This window comes from Homarus americanus, unplaced genomic scaffold (genome assembly GCF_018991925.1).
Source record: "Homarus americanus isolate GMGI-L3 unplaced genomic scaffold, GMGI_Hamer_2.0 scaffold36734, whole genome shotgun sequence".
Lineage (NCBI taxonomy): Eukaryota > Metazoa > Arthropoda > Malacostraca > Decapoda > Nephropidae > Homarus > Homarus americanus.
Genome location: NW_024733126.1, coordinates 2,762,821 through 2,778,805, shown reverse-complemented (window position 1 = coordinate 2,778,805; position 15,985 = coordinate 2,762,821). Strand labels below are relative to the sequence as shown.

At 39.7% G+C, this 15,985-nt stretch overlaps 1 protein-coding gene across 3 annotated transcripts in view; it reads right to left on the bottom strand.

Moving 5' to 3' along the window:
- LOC121869302 (nucleoside diphosphate kinase 7-like) overlaps positions 1 to 15,985 on the bottom strand; it is a 203,835-nt gene that overhangs the window by 116,302 nt on the left and 71,548 nt on the right. For all 3 annotated transcript variants that reach the window (XM_042370549.1, XM_042370550.1, XM_042370551.1), the window contains one exon: positions 10,924 to 11,090. In XM_042370549.1, coding sequence (XP_042226483.1) covers positions 10,924 to 11,090 — 167 coding nt within the window. The remainder of the gene's footprint in view (positions 1 to 10,923; positions 11,091 to 15,985) is intronic.

Genomic DNA, 15,985 nt, shown 5'->3' with positions numbered 1-15,985 from the left:
TCTGCATCCCTGGAGCATGAAATTGTCACTCCAAAGTGGGGGGGTTTCGCCAGTAGAAAGAGGTCGGGGTAAGTGGGAGTCAAAAAACAAGCAGGTCCTGGAGAGTAAAATTGGTTACTCAGGACAAGAGGTAAAACAGGACCAGGGAAGGGTAGGTTTAAATGTATACTATACAAACAGTAGGAACGTTAGAAATAAAATAGACTTGCTGAGAGCGGTTGTATGTACCGAGAATGTAGACGTCATAGCAATCACCGAAACTTGGATGAATCTGGAGAGCAACAACTTTTTATCAGAGTACCACAGAAGGGTACAACCTTTTTCACAAGGACAGGGAAGGTAGGAAGGGGGGGAGGGGTAGCACTCTTCGTCAGGGATACATTAAAATGTTGTATTAATAATTCAATAAAGGGTGAAATTGGAACCGAGTCTGTATGGGTAGAAATTGCGGAAGGAAGAGAAAAATTGATTATGGGAGTGATTTACAGGCCCCCCAAGTCTTGGGAAAGAAGCAGCTCAGCTCATATGGCAGGAAATGAGTAGGGCAACAAAATACAACAACCTATGCATTATGGGGGATTTCAACTTCAGAAATATTTACTGGGACAACATTGTAGGTGACTATGAATCTGAAGACTTCCAAGATGCAGTACAAGACAATTTTTTTAAATAACTAATTACAGAACTTACTGGAGGTGACAATATATTAGACCTAGTATTAACAAATAAAGAAAATATTATCAGAGAGATCACAATAGGGGAAGAACTAGGGAACAGTGATCACAGAGAAATCAGGTTCACCCTAAATTGGGAAGCGAAAAACAATGACAATATGGTCAGAGTCCCAAACTTTCGATTGGCGGATTATCAGGGGTTAAGAAAGTACCTTGGTGAGGTCTCCTAGAAACAGTCAGGTCAGTCCCCAGTAGGAACGGGTGAGGTCATAGATGACACAACAATTGATCATGACTACAGGTAGTCCCCGACTTACGACTGCTTGGACTTACGTCCATCGGTACTTACGACCTGCTCTGACCTTACGACCGTCGGGACATACGACCGCGGCAGTCATGACCAAAAATATTTTCAAATGATGCGCGCATTTTCTGTCCTGGGCGAAAGCGTGGCGTGGCTCGGGCCGCCGCGTGGGTACACTCACTCAGTGGAGCGCTTAGTTGGTGTTTGGCTATAGTATCCTATAATGATTGCGCTGTGAACTTTCGTCATTATCGTATTTAATTGACTTTATAATGCCTGGAAAGCGTAAAAGTGAGAGTGCTGGTGGTGCTCCAAAGAAAAGGAGACAGGCAATTACTTTTGAGATGAAAATGAAGATAATAACACAGCATGAGAATGGAAAACTGTAGCAACAATCTCACGTGATCTAGGTTTCTCACACACGACCATATCCACTATTCTGAAGGACAAGGAACATATTCGTGATGTAGTGAAAGGAACAACACCTATAAAGGGAACTATAATATCAAAGAAAAGACAAGGTCCTATTCACGATATGGAAAAATTATTGGTGATATGGATAGAAGACCAGATACAGAAGCGTGTACCCTTAAGCCTTCTAACCATACAGGCTAAAGCAAAAAGCCTGTTCCAAAGCCTGAAGGAGCAGGCAGGAGATGAATGTGATCAAACCTTTACAGGAAGTCATGGGTGGTTTGATAGATTTAAAAAATTCTACAGTCTACACAATGTTTAGGTGAGTGGAGAGGCAGCTAGTGCCGATGTTGGTGCTGCCGAAGCTTTTAAGGAAGAGTTAGATGGAGTGATTGTGGAAGGGAATCATTTGCCTTAGCAAATATTCAATGTGGATGAGACTGGATTATTGTGGAACCGCATGCCTGAGCGGACAAACAGTTTCAAAGGAGTTAATGAAAATGAAGTAATTTCGGATATTAGTAACAAGATAGTGGAGCTAGGTAAACAGCTGGAGTTAGAAATTGATAATGAAGATGTTGAACAGTTGGTTGAAAGTGTAGCAGAAGAGCTCAGTAACGAGGATCTTATTGAACTAGATGCACAGAAAATTGCAGGGGAAGAAGAGAGACAAAATGTAGAAGAAGAACCTGCACCCCCCAAAAAGTTTTCAGTGAAACAAATGGCAGAGGCATTTGCTACAATTAATAAAAGAATGCAAACGTTTGCTAGCATGGATCAAAATTATGAGCGTTATGGCAAAGTTGACAGAATGATCCAACATGCACTTGCTTGCTTCAGACAAATTTAAAATGAAAAGAAAAACAAACTGTGCAGTCTAAATTGGACATCTATTTTAAGAAGTCCCCCAGTGCTGTCTCCTCACGCCCCACCAGTGCTGCCTCTTCACACCCTCAAGATGATCCAATACCTTCAACCAACAAGTTTCCACAGTACATAAACCTGTCTGAAGAAAGTGACAATGATGACCCACCCAGCCCTGTCTCCTCCTCTGCTTCATCCAGTTAATAAAGTCTCCATGTATCCTGTAAATAGAAAATTATGGGGGCCCCATGTGCATTCAGCTGACTACATTAAAGGTAAGTGCTCAGTCACATTGTATCCATTCCTCATTATTTATTAATTTTAATGTACTGTATTTCATTGTAATTTTTTTTTTTTTTTTTAAATTTGAATTTTTTATTTATTTTTTATCTATGTCGGACATATGACCAATCGGACTTACGACCTGGATTTGGGTCCCTAACCCCATCGTAAGTCGGGCAGCACCTGTATAATATATTCACTAGTATACTACGTAAAGCAAAAGAAAATATACCATACAGAAAAATTAGGTCAAATAAGAATGAGCCAAGGTGGATGACCAGAAAACTTAAACATGACATAGGAATAAAGAAAGGAATTTATAAGAAACTAACATAGGAATAGAGAAAGGAATTTATAAGGAACTAAAGGGAGGGGAGGAGCAGCTCAGAAATAGGTATAATGTACTATCTAGGAATGTTACGAAAAATGTAAGGAAAGCAAAGAGGGACTACGAAATCAGGATAGCAAGAGAATCCAAGGCGAATTCCAAGGGATTTTTCCAGGTACATAGGACAAAGGTCAAGGACAAAGTGGGGCCTTTAAAGTCAGGGAGAGGGGAAGTGATCTATGACAGTGAGGAAATAAGCAATGCATTAAACAGCTACTTTTTATCAGTTTTCACAGTAGAAATTCACGAGGAAATTCCAGAGGTGGAACTGAAATTTAGGGGCAATGTAGAAGAGAAATTAAAGAATATCACTATCAGAAAAGAGGATGTTCTTAAAAAAGATAAATAAATTAAAGAACACTAAATCCCCAGGGCAAGATGAAATTTTCCCTCGAGTTTTGAAAGAGTGTACGGAACAGATTAGCGGACCCCTCGTAAATTTATTTACAAAATCATTAGACACGGGAGTTCTGCCAGACTTGTGGAAGCAGGCAAATGTAGTACAGGCATCCCCGCGTTACGGAAGCCCGGGTTACGGAATTTCGCTCTTACGGAATTTGTAAATTATGACCAATAATTTCGCTTTACAGCCCGTAAATCCACCCTTACGGAAATTGGGGTAAATTTTAACAAACACAAGGCCTCACACATGCCATTCAGACTGACAGACTTGACAAGTTTTACCAACCATAGACACAGTTGAAGCTTTAAACATCACTCACAAAGGATCTTGAATATTCCAACTGTAATCAGACATACCTAAGTGGCCTCAACAATTGCAACCCCAGTTGCAATATCAAATTCTGTCACCACCAAAAAATAATACAGTAGTTCCTGGTGCACTCTTAAGATTAAGAGAAAACGGACGACTCAGGCGGCCTTGAAGTGAGAAAAAACGGACTCCTATGACGGGGCACTCAAATAAACATACCGTATATCTCGGCCTATAAGGCGTCGGGGTGCATAAGACGGCCCCCCCAAATTTCCATTTAAAAAGTAGCTTTTGAGCTCTATTCGCTGTATAAGACCAGTACCCCAAATGTGACACTTACCCACTGACTCAGTAGTCCTTTACCAACCATCCTTGGATTTTTAAAATAAGGCCAATTCACTTCAAGTAATGTCATCAAATGTTACCCGCTGGTGTAGTGTAAACACTAGTGACGTCACTGAAGCTTCTGCTATTTACCGGTAACTGGAACTAATGTCTGTGTCGAGTAAAATTTTTCCATTTACTTGATATATATATATATATATATCTTGATAAAATCACACGGGAAAATGGAAACAACGGAGTACCTTAGCTTTCGTCTTTATTCAAGACATCTTCAGAGGCAACTGGATTACATGGACAGAGAGAGGCTTAAATATACAGGGTGACCTTAAAAACAGGAGGTCAGGTCATAATGATGACATCCACTAATCCACACACCAACACACACGTAGAGGAGCTTAAGAGAAGGGTGGTGACGTGACTAACCAGGTCAGGTCAGAAAAAAGGACCCACAAAATAACTATCCTACATCTAGATCAAAGGTTTTCAAAGCATTTTTAACCTTGGGCCACTGACCAAAATGGGCCAAATGATCAAAAACTGAGGCAATATATGACAACTTTGCCAACTAAAAGCTCTGACGTTTAACTGCTATGGGGTTTGCTTCCTTTGTGAAAAAAAAAAAACCACTGTTCTCTCAGTGCAAGCACTCAGTACAGAACATTCCCACAGGATGACCACCACATCTCGACATGAAAGAGCAGCATGGTGAAGTTGGCTTCTATATCTTTGCACAACTCACCGAGAACATGTCATCGAGAAGATGCTCAAAATCTTTTCTTCTCACTGGCTGGTCCAGTCTCAGTCACTTAGCAACAAGGACCTCCTGGTGAATTACACAGTGAATTGAAACAGAGATGATACTGCGTGGATTTTTGCCTCGACACCATTGATTACTCCAACCATTGCTCTTGCACCATCTGTTAGTGACAGATTTTAAAAGGACCATTCAATGGCCTCTTCAATCATAAAATAATTAAGCTAATGGAAAGTTTTCTCCTCTGCTATTTTAACCCCCCAGTTGGAGGCAGCACAAATTGTCATTCAACTATTGTCTTAGACTCTTAAATCTGGTAAGCGATACTACACAAACAACTGCACTTCCCCTCCCACATCTGTTGTTTCGTCCAGCTTCATGGTATATCAACACTGACTTTGAAATTTAAAACTGAATCCACCTCCCAGCACTCTTTCCCTCATTGGTTGGTGTTTCAAATATTGTGGGTGATGTCATGTTCCATTGAAACAATGTTGGTGACACACACACATTCACACTTGTCGCTATCCTTTCAAATCTCATCCACCCCAAACAAAATCTCGTCTACCCAGGTTGAATAGCACTAGGTTAGGTTAAAATATGTTAAATTAATTTTCATATCTTGAATTACAGAACAAATGGGAAAAATAAGGTTCGGATCCTAATGACAAAAATACTTCAATATCATACCCCAAACCACGAAGTCGATTCACAAACAAGAAAAAAGCCAACCCAACTAATGATAAATACAGTAAAGCCTCTGATAACGACGGTAATGTGTCCTCCAATATTGCAGTGAAAGGTGAATCATTGTATCGTGAATCATTAATTATCATTAGAATAAAACGATAATAATGAGATGCGTTCCCTAGTGTGACCTTTTCATTTATTTTGTGTGGCTTTTTACACTCTTTTCTCCCTAAACAATAAAATTAATGAAAAATGCAAACTATCTTCTTTAAATATTGTTTATGCAATATAAATCAATAAAAATATGGTCACACTAGAGGAGATGGGATGCCATTGTTGTCAGTGTTTGCACCTGTGATGACAGTTATCTCTCTGAAACTGAAGAAAATAAGACCCTGGTTGTTGCTGTAGTAAAATTAATGTAAAAAACTATTTGTTTTAATTATTGTTATTTAATGTACAGTAGAAGTCACCACTGATGGTAAAGAAAAAAGTGAGAAACTGATAGCAGAAGGCCAATGTATGTACTGTATGTGAGCACTCATGGAAACATAAGTCATTTATCTTATGAAGAATATGTACAAAAGATTCATTATTGTTTATTACTGAATATCTATTGGATTGCATTAATGTTTATGTATGCAAAATGAACAATTCAATTCATTTGTAATACATAGAATATTAAAATGCACAAGAGGAGACAAGACAGCATTGTTTTCGTTGGTGCTTACATCCGTCACGTTGGTTCTACATATGAAATTGAAGAAAATAAGACTGGTTGTAGCCGTAGTAAAATTCACGTAGAAAAAAAAAAGAATACATGCCCTGTATGTGTTAATTAATGTTATTTAATGTTAACAAATAGAACAGTAGAAGTAGCTAACACTAACTGTTAAGAAAAAAAAAACGAAAACAAGAAAATTAGGTGTATGCAATAGGCCGGTTGGCCTGTGCATGGCAGTTCCTGTCGAGAGTTACTACCACTCTCTATCATCCATAAATCTATCTAGCCTCCTTTTAAAACTTACTACAAAGTTGCTAAGCCTGTTCTACTCTTCCACCACCCTATTTGTGAACCAGTTCCCTCCTATCTCTCTCCTAAACCTAAACTTATCCAACTTAAATCCGTTGCTACGAGTCCCATCCTGCTCGGATATTATAAGAACTTTATCTATATCTCCTTTATTGATTCCTTTCACCAACTTAAATACTTCTATCGTATCGCCCAGCACTCTTCATCTTTCTAGGGAATGCAAGTTTAGTTTCTTTAACCTATCTTGATATGGAAGGTTTCTAAGTCCCAGAATCATTTTCGTCATTCTTCGTTGCACCGACCCCAGTGAATTGATATCCATTCTATAATAAGGGCACCAGAACTGAACTGCATAATCGAGGTGCGGCCTGACTAGCGCAAGATATAGTTGCAATAAGACCTCTGCATTCTTATTAGTTACACTTCTAGATCTAAAACCTAATACAGGCATCCCCCGCGTTACGGAAGGGTTCCATTCCCGGAAAATTGACCATATCGCGAAATTCCCTAACGCGAAACCTATTTTCCCATTGACTTCCATTATAAAACTGGAGATGCGTTCCTAAGGAATTTTTTCGGCCCCAAAAAAGTAATTCAAGCACTTTTATTAATGAAAATAAACATTTATAAACACATACAATACAGTACATTAAATAATTTACAATATACCTTCTTAAAACACCAATTTAGGGGTTAATATTGCATAATATTGCATTATACAGCTATGTGTACCGTATATCTCGGCTTATAAGACGGAATTTGAACATTAACAAAATCTGCCCAAAGTTAGGGGGTCGTCTAAACCACCAAGTATAAAATTCTTACCTCTTAAATATTGTGGTTTAGTTTGTCAAGAGTGGTGATGGAAACATCGTAAGCCACTCACAAGGTCTTGCCACTAATTATTTTATACTGAAACTTACGTTTGGCAAGCTGGATTCAAATTAAGATTACCGGTATATTAAAATAATAAAAATGTATTATAAACCTGTCTAACATACCGTAAAAGAGAATTATACCCCTGTAATAAACACAGCTATCATCACACACCCCTCCCCTTGCCCCCCCCCCCCATTTGCCAGTGAGGAGACAAGAAAGGGAAAGTGACCGCGAGATTGGGCTATTTTTATCCGTGGAGGTGGTTAGTAATGCATATTGGTATATTTACTGATAATAATACTTAAAATTTATTTTTTTACAAGGAATATTCAGTAAATGACTGCATTAATTCTTGAAACTACTGACAGTTAAATACAGACGCTTAAGTGACGTCACTAGTGTTTACACTACACCAGCTGGTAACATTTGATGCCATTACTTGAAGTGAATTGGCCTTATTTTAAGTAACTAACCATAAATAAATACAAAAAGTAAAAAAAGATCAAAAGTGAGAAATAATATACTGTATGTATGTTGTGTTGTCAAAGTTAGAGGAACAATTCAAACTGCAATTGTGTGTAAATGAGGCAGAAAGTCAGGTCAGCGCTGAACCTGGGACTTGGTCACAATTTTCGTGATGCCATATGGCAGCAGGGTCTACCATTAGACAACACATTATGCTTCCAATATCTTCCCAGGCGGTAGTATCTACCTGTTTGGTAGCTGCCTACTACCTACACAATTTTTAGTAATATTACTTTGATACATGATAAATTAGACAATGAAAATAAACATCAAATTTAATTACCAAGATGCTTCCCATTGGCAGCTGTAAGAAGAGGGGGAGATGGGCTATTTTTATCCCGTCTTTGTGTCTGAAGTGACCAGTAATACCATATATTTACTGATAATATTTACGGTATCTCGTATAAATAATTAATTTAAAATATATTTTTTACATAGAATATTCAGTAAATGACTTTTAAATAAATAAACAAATAATTCGGTAAATCTATTTCAAGTAAATGGAAAATAAGCAAACAAATGTTATTTACCATGACCCTTCCCTCTGGCTCAGGGTGAGATGGAGGGGAGATAAAGAAGGCTATTTATAGCCCGTCTTTGTGTCTGAAGTGACCAGTACCCTAATGCACCATAAATAATTCATTTAACATTTATTTTGTTGTATATATATATATATGTATATATGTATATATATACAGTGACCCCTCGTTTAACGAACACCTCGGGTTAACGTAATTTCGATTCACGAACTGCCTTCCATAAGGATCTTCAATTCGGTTAACGAAAAAAAATTCGGTTAACGAAGTTCTTACGAACCGACCTCAACATGTTTTCGCTTGCACTGACTGGGCAACCAGCTTTAGTATCAGTCCGCCAATATATTAATCATTCTGAGGCAGACAAACAGGGAGTTCTCTCTCTTCACTGGGAGGTATCTTGCTTGAGACTCTCTTCCTTCTTGGCTTTTCTGTGTGTTCCAAGCAAATTATTGGTCATTTTGAAATTTATTTTACATATTGACAATATATAATGCAGTACAGTGTTGATTTTACACCAAGAGAGCTAAAATTTTATGGGTGAAATGGCGCCATGGGGTGACTTCTCTTCCACCCCAATGCCTTCTCTTCTTCCTTCTCCTCCACCCCCATTCTAAATGCCATCATCATCATCATCGTCCAGGAGCCTTCTACATACACACCTCAAAGTAAGTGAACTTTTCTACCATTTTTGTTGAATTTAGGAAATTTTCGGTGAGCTGGAACCAATTACCCAAAAACCCATTGAAACATTGGTTTCGGTTAACGAGCTTTTCGGTTAACGAACAACCTTCTAGAACGGATTGAGTTCGTTAACGGAGGGGTCACTGTGTGTGTGTGTGTGTGTGTGTGTGTGTGTGTATGTATGTGTGTATGTATATATGTGTGTATGTATATATATATATATATATATATATATATATATATATATATATATATATATATATATATATATATATATATATATATATATATATATATATATATATATATATATATATATATATATAAGCAAGCTATAAATTAAAGAAAATACTTGCAGTGTGTTTAATATGTTACAGTATATTATAAATAAATAAATAAACAAATAAATCAGTAAATCCATTTCAAGTAAATGGAAAAATTTTACTCGACACAGACATTAGTTCCAGTTACCGGTAAATAGCAGACGCTTCAGTGACATCACTAGTGTTTACACTACACCAGCGGGTAACATTTGATGACATTACTTGAAGTGAATTGGCCTTATTTTAAAAAACCAAGGATGGTTGGTAAAGGACTACTGAGTCAGTGGGTAAGTGTCACATTTGGGGTACTGGTCTTATACAGCGAATAGAGCTCAAAAGCTACTTTTTAAATGGAAATTTGGGGGGGCCGTCTTATGCACCCCGACGCCTTATAGGCCGAGATATACGGTATATGTCTGCTTTATTTTCTTGCTCGACAGTGTAATGACAAAAATATAACAAGGGTAAAAGGGAGTTTTTGGAGGGTTATCAGTCCCCAACCCCCTGAATTTGTTATATTTTTATGGGATTAATTGCATCGATAACCATTAATTCACTAACCACCAACTTTACCCAGTCCCTATACGAGTCAGTTATTGGGGTATGCCTGTATCTCAAAAGAGTATCTGTCCACACTGTGTGAAATATTATGAGACCATGGATGATTGATACTGGGACATGCATTTACTTTGGTTTATTGTAATTTAACAAAAGTAATGCAATATGTGCAATGGGAACTTATTTCAGCATAATTAATATGATGTTCAATTAACAAATGTAGTAGGATCAGTATGCCACAGAGTCACGCATACCAACCCTCCGGGGACATCACGAGTTGCATGTAGCATTTTAGAAGTCATCAGATTCATCCTGGCAGATATTTTTATTAGACACTGCACACGCACTGTATACTGTACAGTACATACACCCTTTACAGCTAGACAAACAGGTGTTGTGTGCTTAAGTTAAAACAAATATCATAGTCATTGAATATAGGTTTTCAATTAATGAGTGTGTGACATACTGCCACATGCAGAAAAAAAGGCGAAGCCTCAACTGCTTTCATAGTTAGGAAACCCAAAAGTAGATGGTAGTTCACCTAAAGCAATTCAAAGCCTCGTCCCAGCCTATAGGTGTTTTGGATTTATCAAAAGACTTTTGTTCATGACTATACCATTTTGGTTTTAGTTTCTAGCTGAGATCCAGAAACCAAATTAGTTAATAAATAGGATACCAAGGTCAATAATCCCCTAATTCTAACTTGAATCCTTAAGCTAGGCAGCTCCTATTTAACAAAATGGGCAAGAGAATGGGAGGAGGTGGTACTATCAATACCAGCACACAATATACAGTAGTCCCAAACTGCACAATAATGGTTGGGGACTGCAACTCCTAAATCCAAATTTTTATATTCAAGGTTTGTCAACAAGGTTTTTAAAAGTTCTTTTCTATCTAATACATTTATGTGGAGTACTTATTTTGGAAAAAAAAAACAGTGGTAAAAGAAATGCCTAACCTCTGTCTCCTGGAAGTGATTTGTTCACGTGTGGTTGCATCTGCATAATCAGTGAGTTTTAACTGCCGAGAAAGAATGACAATAGTATTGCCCAGGTACAGGTCTCTCTCTTCCACGCCATCAACAGGAAGCCGCTTTAGAAATAACCGCTGAGCTCGAAGATCATACTGAAAAATATGCCTCTTTCAGTTATAGGTTTAATTTTTTAGGCACTGTACTATATAGTACAATTACTTACCCTTATTTAACTGTATTTACTTATCCTACACTAAAGACATAAAACACACACAGATGCTCAGAACATTAAATACAAACATACTAATGCAGCAACCACTGTAGTGTACCTCTCATTAATACCGTACACAGTGTTTTCTACCCTCCTGGAAATAAGTACCCAAGTCCTGAGAGCTTTGTAGGAAGTAGCAGTGCCGGATTTAGACTTGTGGAGGCCCATGGGCAGCCTCTTTGTGGAGGCCCCCCTCATTATAACTACCCAAGAGGGTGGGGTGGCGAGTGAAGCGAGCCTAAACATCTGGGAGTTCCGAGGGGCGCTGTAAGCCCCCCCGGGAAAATTTTCAACAAGCACACATGACAATTCTCTCTCTCATTTTACATCTGCAAGACATGTTTACGTCTACTCGTGGGAAGTTAACGAATCATGGGCGACACAAGTCTCCTCTTTAATCGACAGACACATGACAACCGATGTGCAGATACTACACGACCCAACCCCCTCCGACCGACTGTCAACAAACACAGCGCCCTGATGGCATTCGTAATGGAAGTGATAATGAAAAAATATTTTATTTGTTTTTTTTTTAATCTCAATTTCGTTATTCCATGTAGTTCATTTTTGATCAATATATGTTTGTGGAATTCTAAATATATTATTAGCAACACAAACAATAGCATTCATTAAAAATATAAGGTTCATAGGAAAACCAGGTATTCATGTATTTCAAGGAGTAGCTAGCCTAATTTCTATCACACTTCTTGCTGAACATAGTTTCACGTGATGGAATAGATAAACATGAATTTTGAAGAATGAAAATAAAAATAATCCAAATGAATAAACAAATAAATAAAATATTGTAATATGTGGAGGCCCCCAGATTGTGGAGGCCCCTGGGCAGCTGCCCACTTTGCCAACTCCTGAATCCGGCCCTGGGTAGTAGGTAGTAGGCAGCTATCAAACAGGGAGGTACTACCTCCTGGGAAGATATTGGAAGCATAATGTGTTGTCTAATGGTAGACCCTGCTGCCATATGGCATCAAAATTTTTTTGACCAACTCCCATGTTGCTGATCTGACTTTCTGCCTCATTTACACACAATTGCAGGATCTCAATTGTTTCTCTTACTATTGACAACACAACATACATACTGTACAGTATATTGTTTCTCATTTTTTAACATTTTCATTTTTGTATTTCTTTATCATTAGTATTATTATCACAGTGTTATTATTATTATTATTATTATTATTATTATTATTAATTTATTATTTTATTTTAATTCTTTTATTTTTTATTATCAATTTTACCGTATTTACTATGAACTATTACAGTACAGTCAGTTCTGCTATAATGCGTCTTTTGTCAACGCGAATTGGCTATAACAAGATTGATGAATAGAAGAACGATATTTGTAAAACACGAACGCGTGTTAGCTGTAACGCGATTCCACTCGAACGGTTGTTGTTGCTTGGCGCGGGGTTATGCAGTGTTTACAGTTAATGTTCGACATCACATGTTCAATTAATTCATGTGTTTTGTTTGTGAAGAATTGCAGAAATAATTTATGTAATATTTATGTATACAGTATACCTGTGCAGTATATGTAAATTGTAAAATTTTAAATAAAAGAGAAAAACAAAATACGAAGCGTTTTACACCCGCGCTCTCTGTTTACATCATGTTATCAGTTGAAACGCGTGGGTTGTTTTGAAGCGTCCTCAGTGATTTTTGCTTACTGTTTCTCCAATTTTGTGAATATGGAAAAGAAGAATATCTCCAAGAAGCGTTCTGGTGATCGCATTTCCGGTGGTGATAGTAAAAGAAAGGCTATAACACTTGAAGAAAAGCTTGATGTTATCAAGAGTTTTTAAAATAAGGAAAGAACATGTGATATTGTGCGTGCAACGGGAATAAAGGAGTCTACTTTACGCACCATTAGAGACAATGCAGGAAAAATTAAAGCAAGCTGTATTGCTGGGAAAAGCTTGAGTGCTAGCAAAAGTGTGAGATCACGGCCAAAGGAACTTTAGGAGATGGAACGGCTTCTAAGTGTTTGGGTAGAAGATCAAACGAAAAAGCGATCTGGGACCAGCTTCCTCACCATTAAAGAGAAAGCCTTATCAATATATGAGAACCTAAAGAAAAAAGCTGAAAATCCTGCTGATGTGATTGCCTTTACTGCTAGTAGTGGATGGTTTTCTGGTTTTAAGAACCGCTATGCGTTTCATAATGTAAAGTTATGTGGTGAAGCAGCAAGTGCCGACGAAGCAAGTGTGCGGACATTTCCTCCCACTGTAAAGAAATTGATTCAGGAAAAAGGCTACACCTTAGACCAAATTTTTAATTTGGATGAAACAGGTTTATACTGGAAGTGCATGCCAACAAGAACTTACATTTCCAAGAATGAAGCACATGCTCCAGGCTTTAAGGCTACAAAGGACCGCATGACAGTGTTGTTGGGTGCAACCCGCAAGCTTTAAAGGGTTACATAAAGCCTACTCTAGGTGTTTACTTTAGGTCAAGCAAAAAAGGTTGGATAACGGTGTATGTATATTATGTATGCTGGATTATGTATTATGTATGTATATTATGTATGTGCTCCATTTATATTTATTCAGCCTAGCTAGCAGCGTGTGGCAATGTTATTACCATATCCCACACGCTTAATTAATGTGCCTGGCGACGTATGGAAGCTGCTAATGTATCACTTGCCATACGTCGTCTATGGTAGTTGACCAGGACCTTAGCTAGGGAGCAGTGCTACCCCCCTCTGTGTACATACTCTTATCCAGTAAACCGAACCTACAAAACTATACAGGTGTTTGTGTTCTCTCCTGTATATAGAACTTATTACCCAGAACATCTAACATGGCGCAGTGCGTAGTTTTACTGGATTATTACGAGTGATTAGTGCAAGTTTGTGGAAAGCCGGCTGATGGATCCCCGCCTTGGGTCAACCCCGCGTCATCCCTCGAAGAATTTCGCAACTTTGAGCAGTGTCAGTGACAGTGATTTTCTGTGAAGTGTTTAGTGCATTGTGTGTTTCGTGCCATTCATGTGTGACCTTGTTCGAACGGATTTCCAAGGTATGCGGCATGTTCTGGGCATTTGTGGGGTGTAGAGCTCAGCGCACCCTCCTCTGACCGTTTACAGAGAGCGACTGAGCTACTCCTATCTCCACCCCCCTCCCTCACAGCGCCGCCTCCACCCCCCCTCACAGCTGGGGCGAGACGCTCTCCTTGCCTGGGACACACACACACACATACATGTACTAACACTTGCTGACCGCGCGGTTTCTTATATATATTTTATATATATAACCTACTTATCTGTGTATTTAATTAAATTTTTTTTGTCTGAAATCTTGTTGATACGACGGGCTGACAGGTCAACACTGATTTAAGACACAGTACACAGATAAAGTAGTTATGTCTCATGCCTTACGTAGCCGTGGACCCAGCGCCTGGATGAGTCAAGCGGATGATAGTCCCCCAGAGATGGATGACCAGGCCGGCCCAGCTCCCACAACATCGCGCAGCCCTTCACCTCAACATTCAGCGTTATCTCCAGAGATAATTGCCTTAATGAAGTTTATGAGAGATGAGAGACGCGAGGATGAAGCTCACAGACGTTTGGCGGATGAGCACAGAAGGCAGGCAGAGGCAGAACGAGACCACCAACGGAGAATGGAAGACAGTGCACGGTTTGAAGCCTTGATATCTCGCCTCACTGTTAACCAAGCCCCTGGCTCTAACACTGCCTCGGTACTGAATGGTTCAGATACCTCATCCATGCTTCCTTCACGCCCCCAGCCCCACCTAAAGCAGCAGCTCAAACACCGCCCATCTTGGAGCCTGATGTAAATTTCCAGACTTTTCGCGAATGGCGGCGGCGGTGGGCTGATTATGCTACAATGGTGGATCTCCAGAGTTTGTCACAGCCTAAACAACTCATCCAGCTGCGTATGTGCCTGTCCTTGGAAGTTCAGCGTGTCTTAGAACATACGTTGCAGGTACCCCCAACCTCTTTGCTGTCCGTAGAGGAGGTACTGGACGTTCTACAACGGCACATCAAAGGACAGCAGAATGAAGCTCTGCGCAGGAGGGAATTGTTTAGCTGCAGACAGATGGAGGGTGAGTCTTTTGACGCCTTTTATGTACGTCTTAAGAAAGCCTCGGAAGAGGTAGATATATGTTTAGGCCACCACCAGCAGTGCGAGGAGACCCAGTTGAAGCAGGTGATCCTGATGGGTGTTAAGGACGAGGAACTTGTCCGACGCCTCACCTCCCTCGACTCTTCCTCTTCTCTTCAGGATGTGTTGACGATATGTCGCTCCTATGAGGCTGCCAGGTGTGCCACCTCTGCCATCCGAGCTCCCCCTACAGCTGTACGCGCTGTGTCCCGGTACAAGAAGGACAAGAAGTCTGCTCCTACGCCTTCGCCCACCACGTCCACGCCCGGTTCACTTTGCAACAACTGTGGTAAGCAGCACGGAACACAGGTGTGTCCAGCTGCTCAGTCTACCTGCAACAGTTGTGACCGTATGGGCCACTGGTCGCTCACAGTGCGGTGCCCAGCTAAGTACGTACAGTGCAATATGTGCGGTCGTCTGGGCCACTATGACAAGTGTTGCCCTACCCACGAACCCAAGGGACAGCGTCGGCGGAAGCTTCGGCGCCCTTCTACCAGTGAGGGCCGCCCACAGTCGCCAAATCAGAGGCACGACGACCCTGGACAAAGCCCGACCCATTTTAGGAGGGTGTACTCCTCGCATCCCAGGACAAAAGCCCCCCAGTACATCAGCGTCATCGTGACCTACGGCGGTGT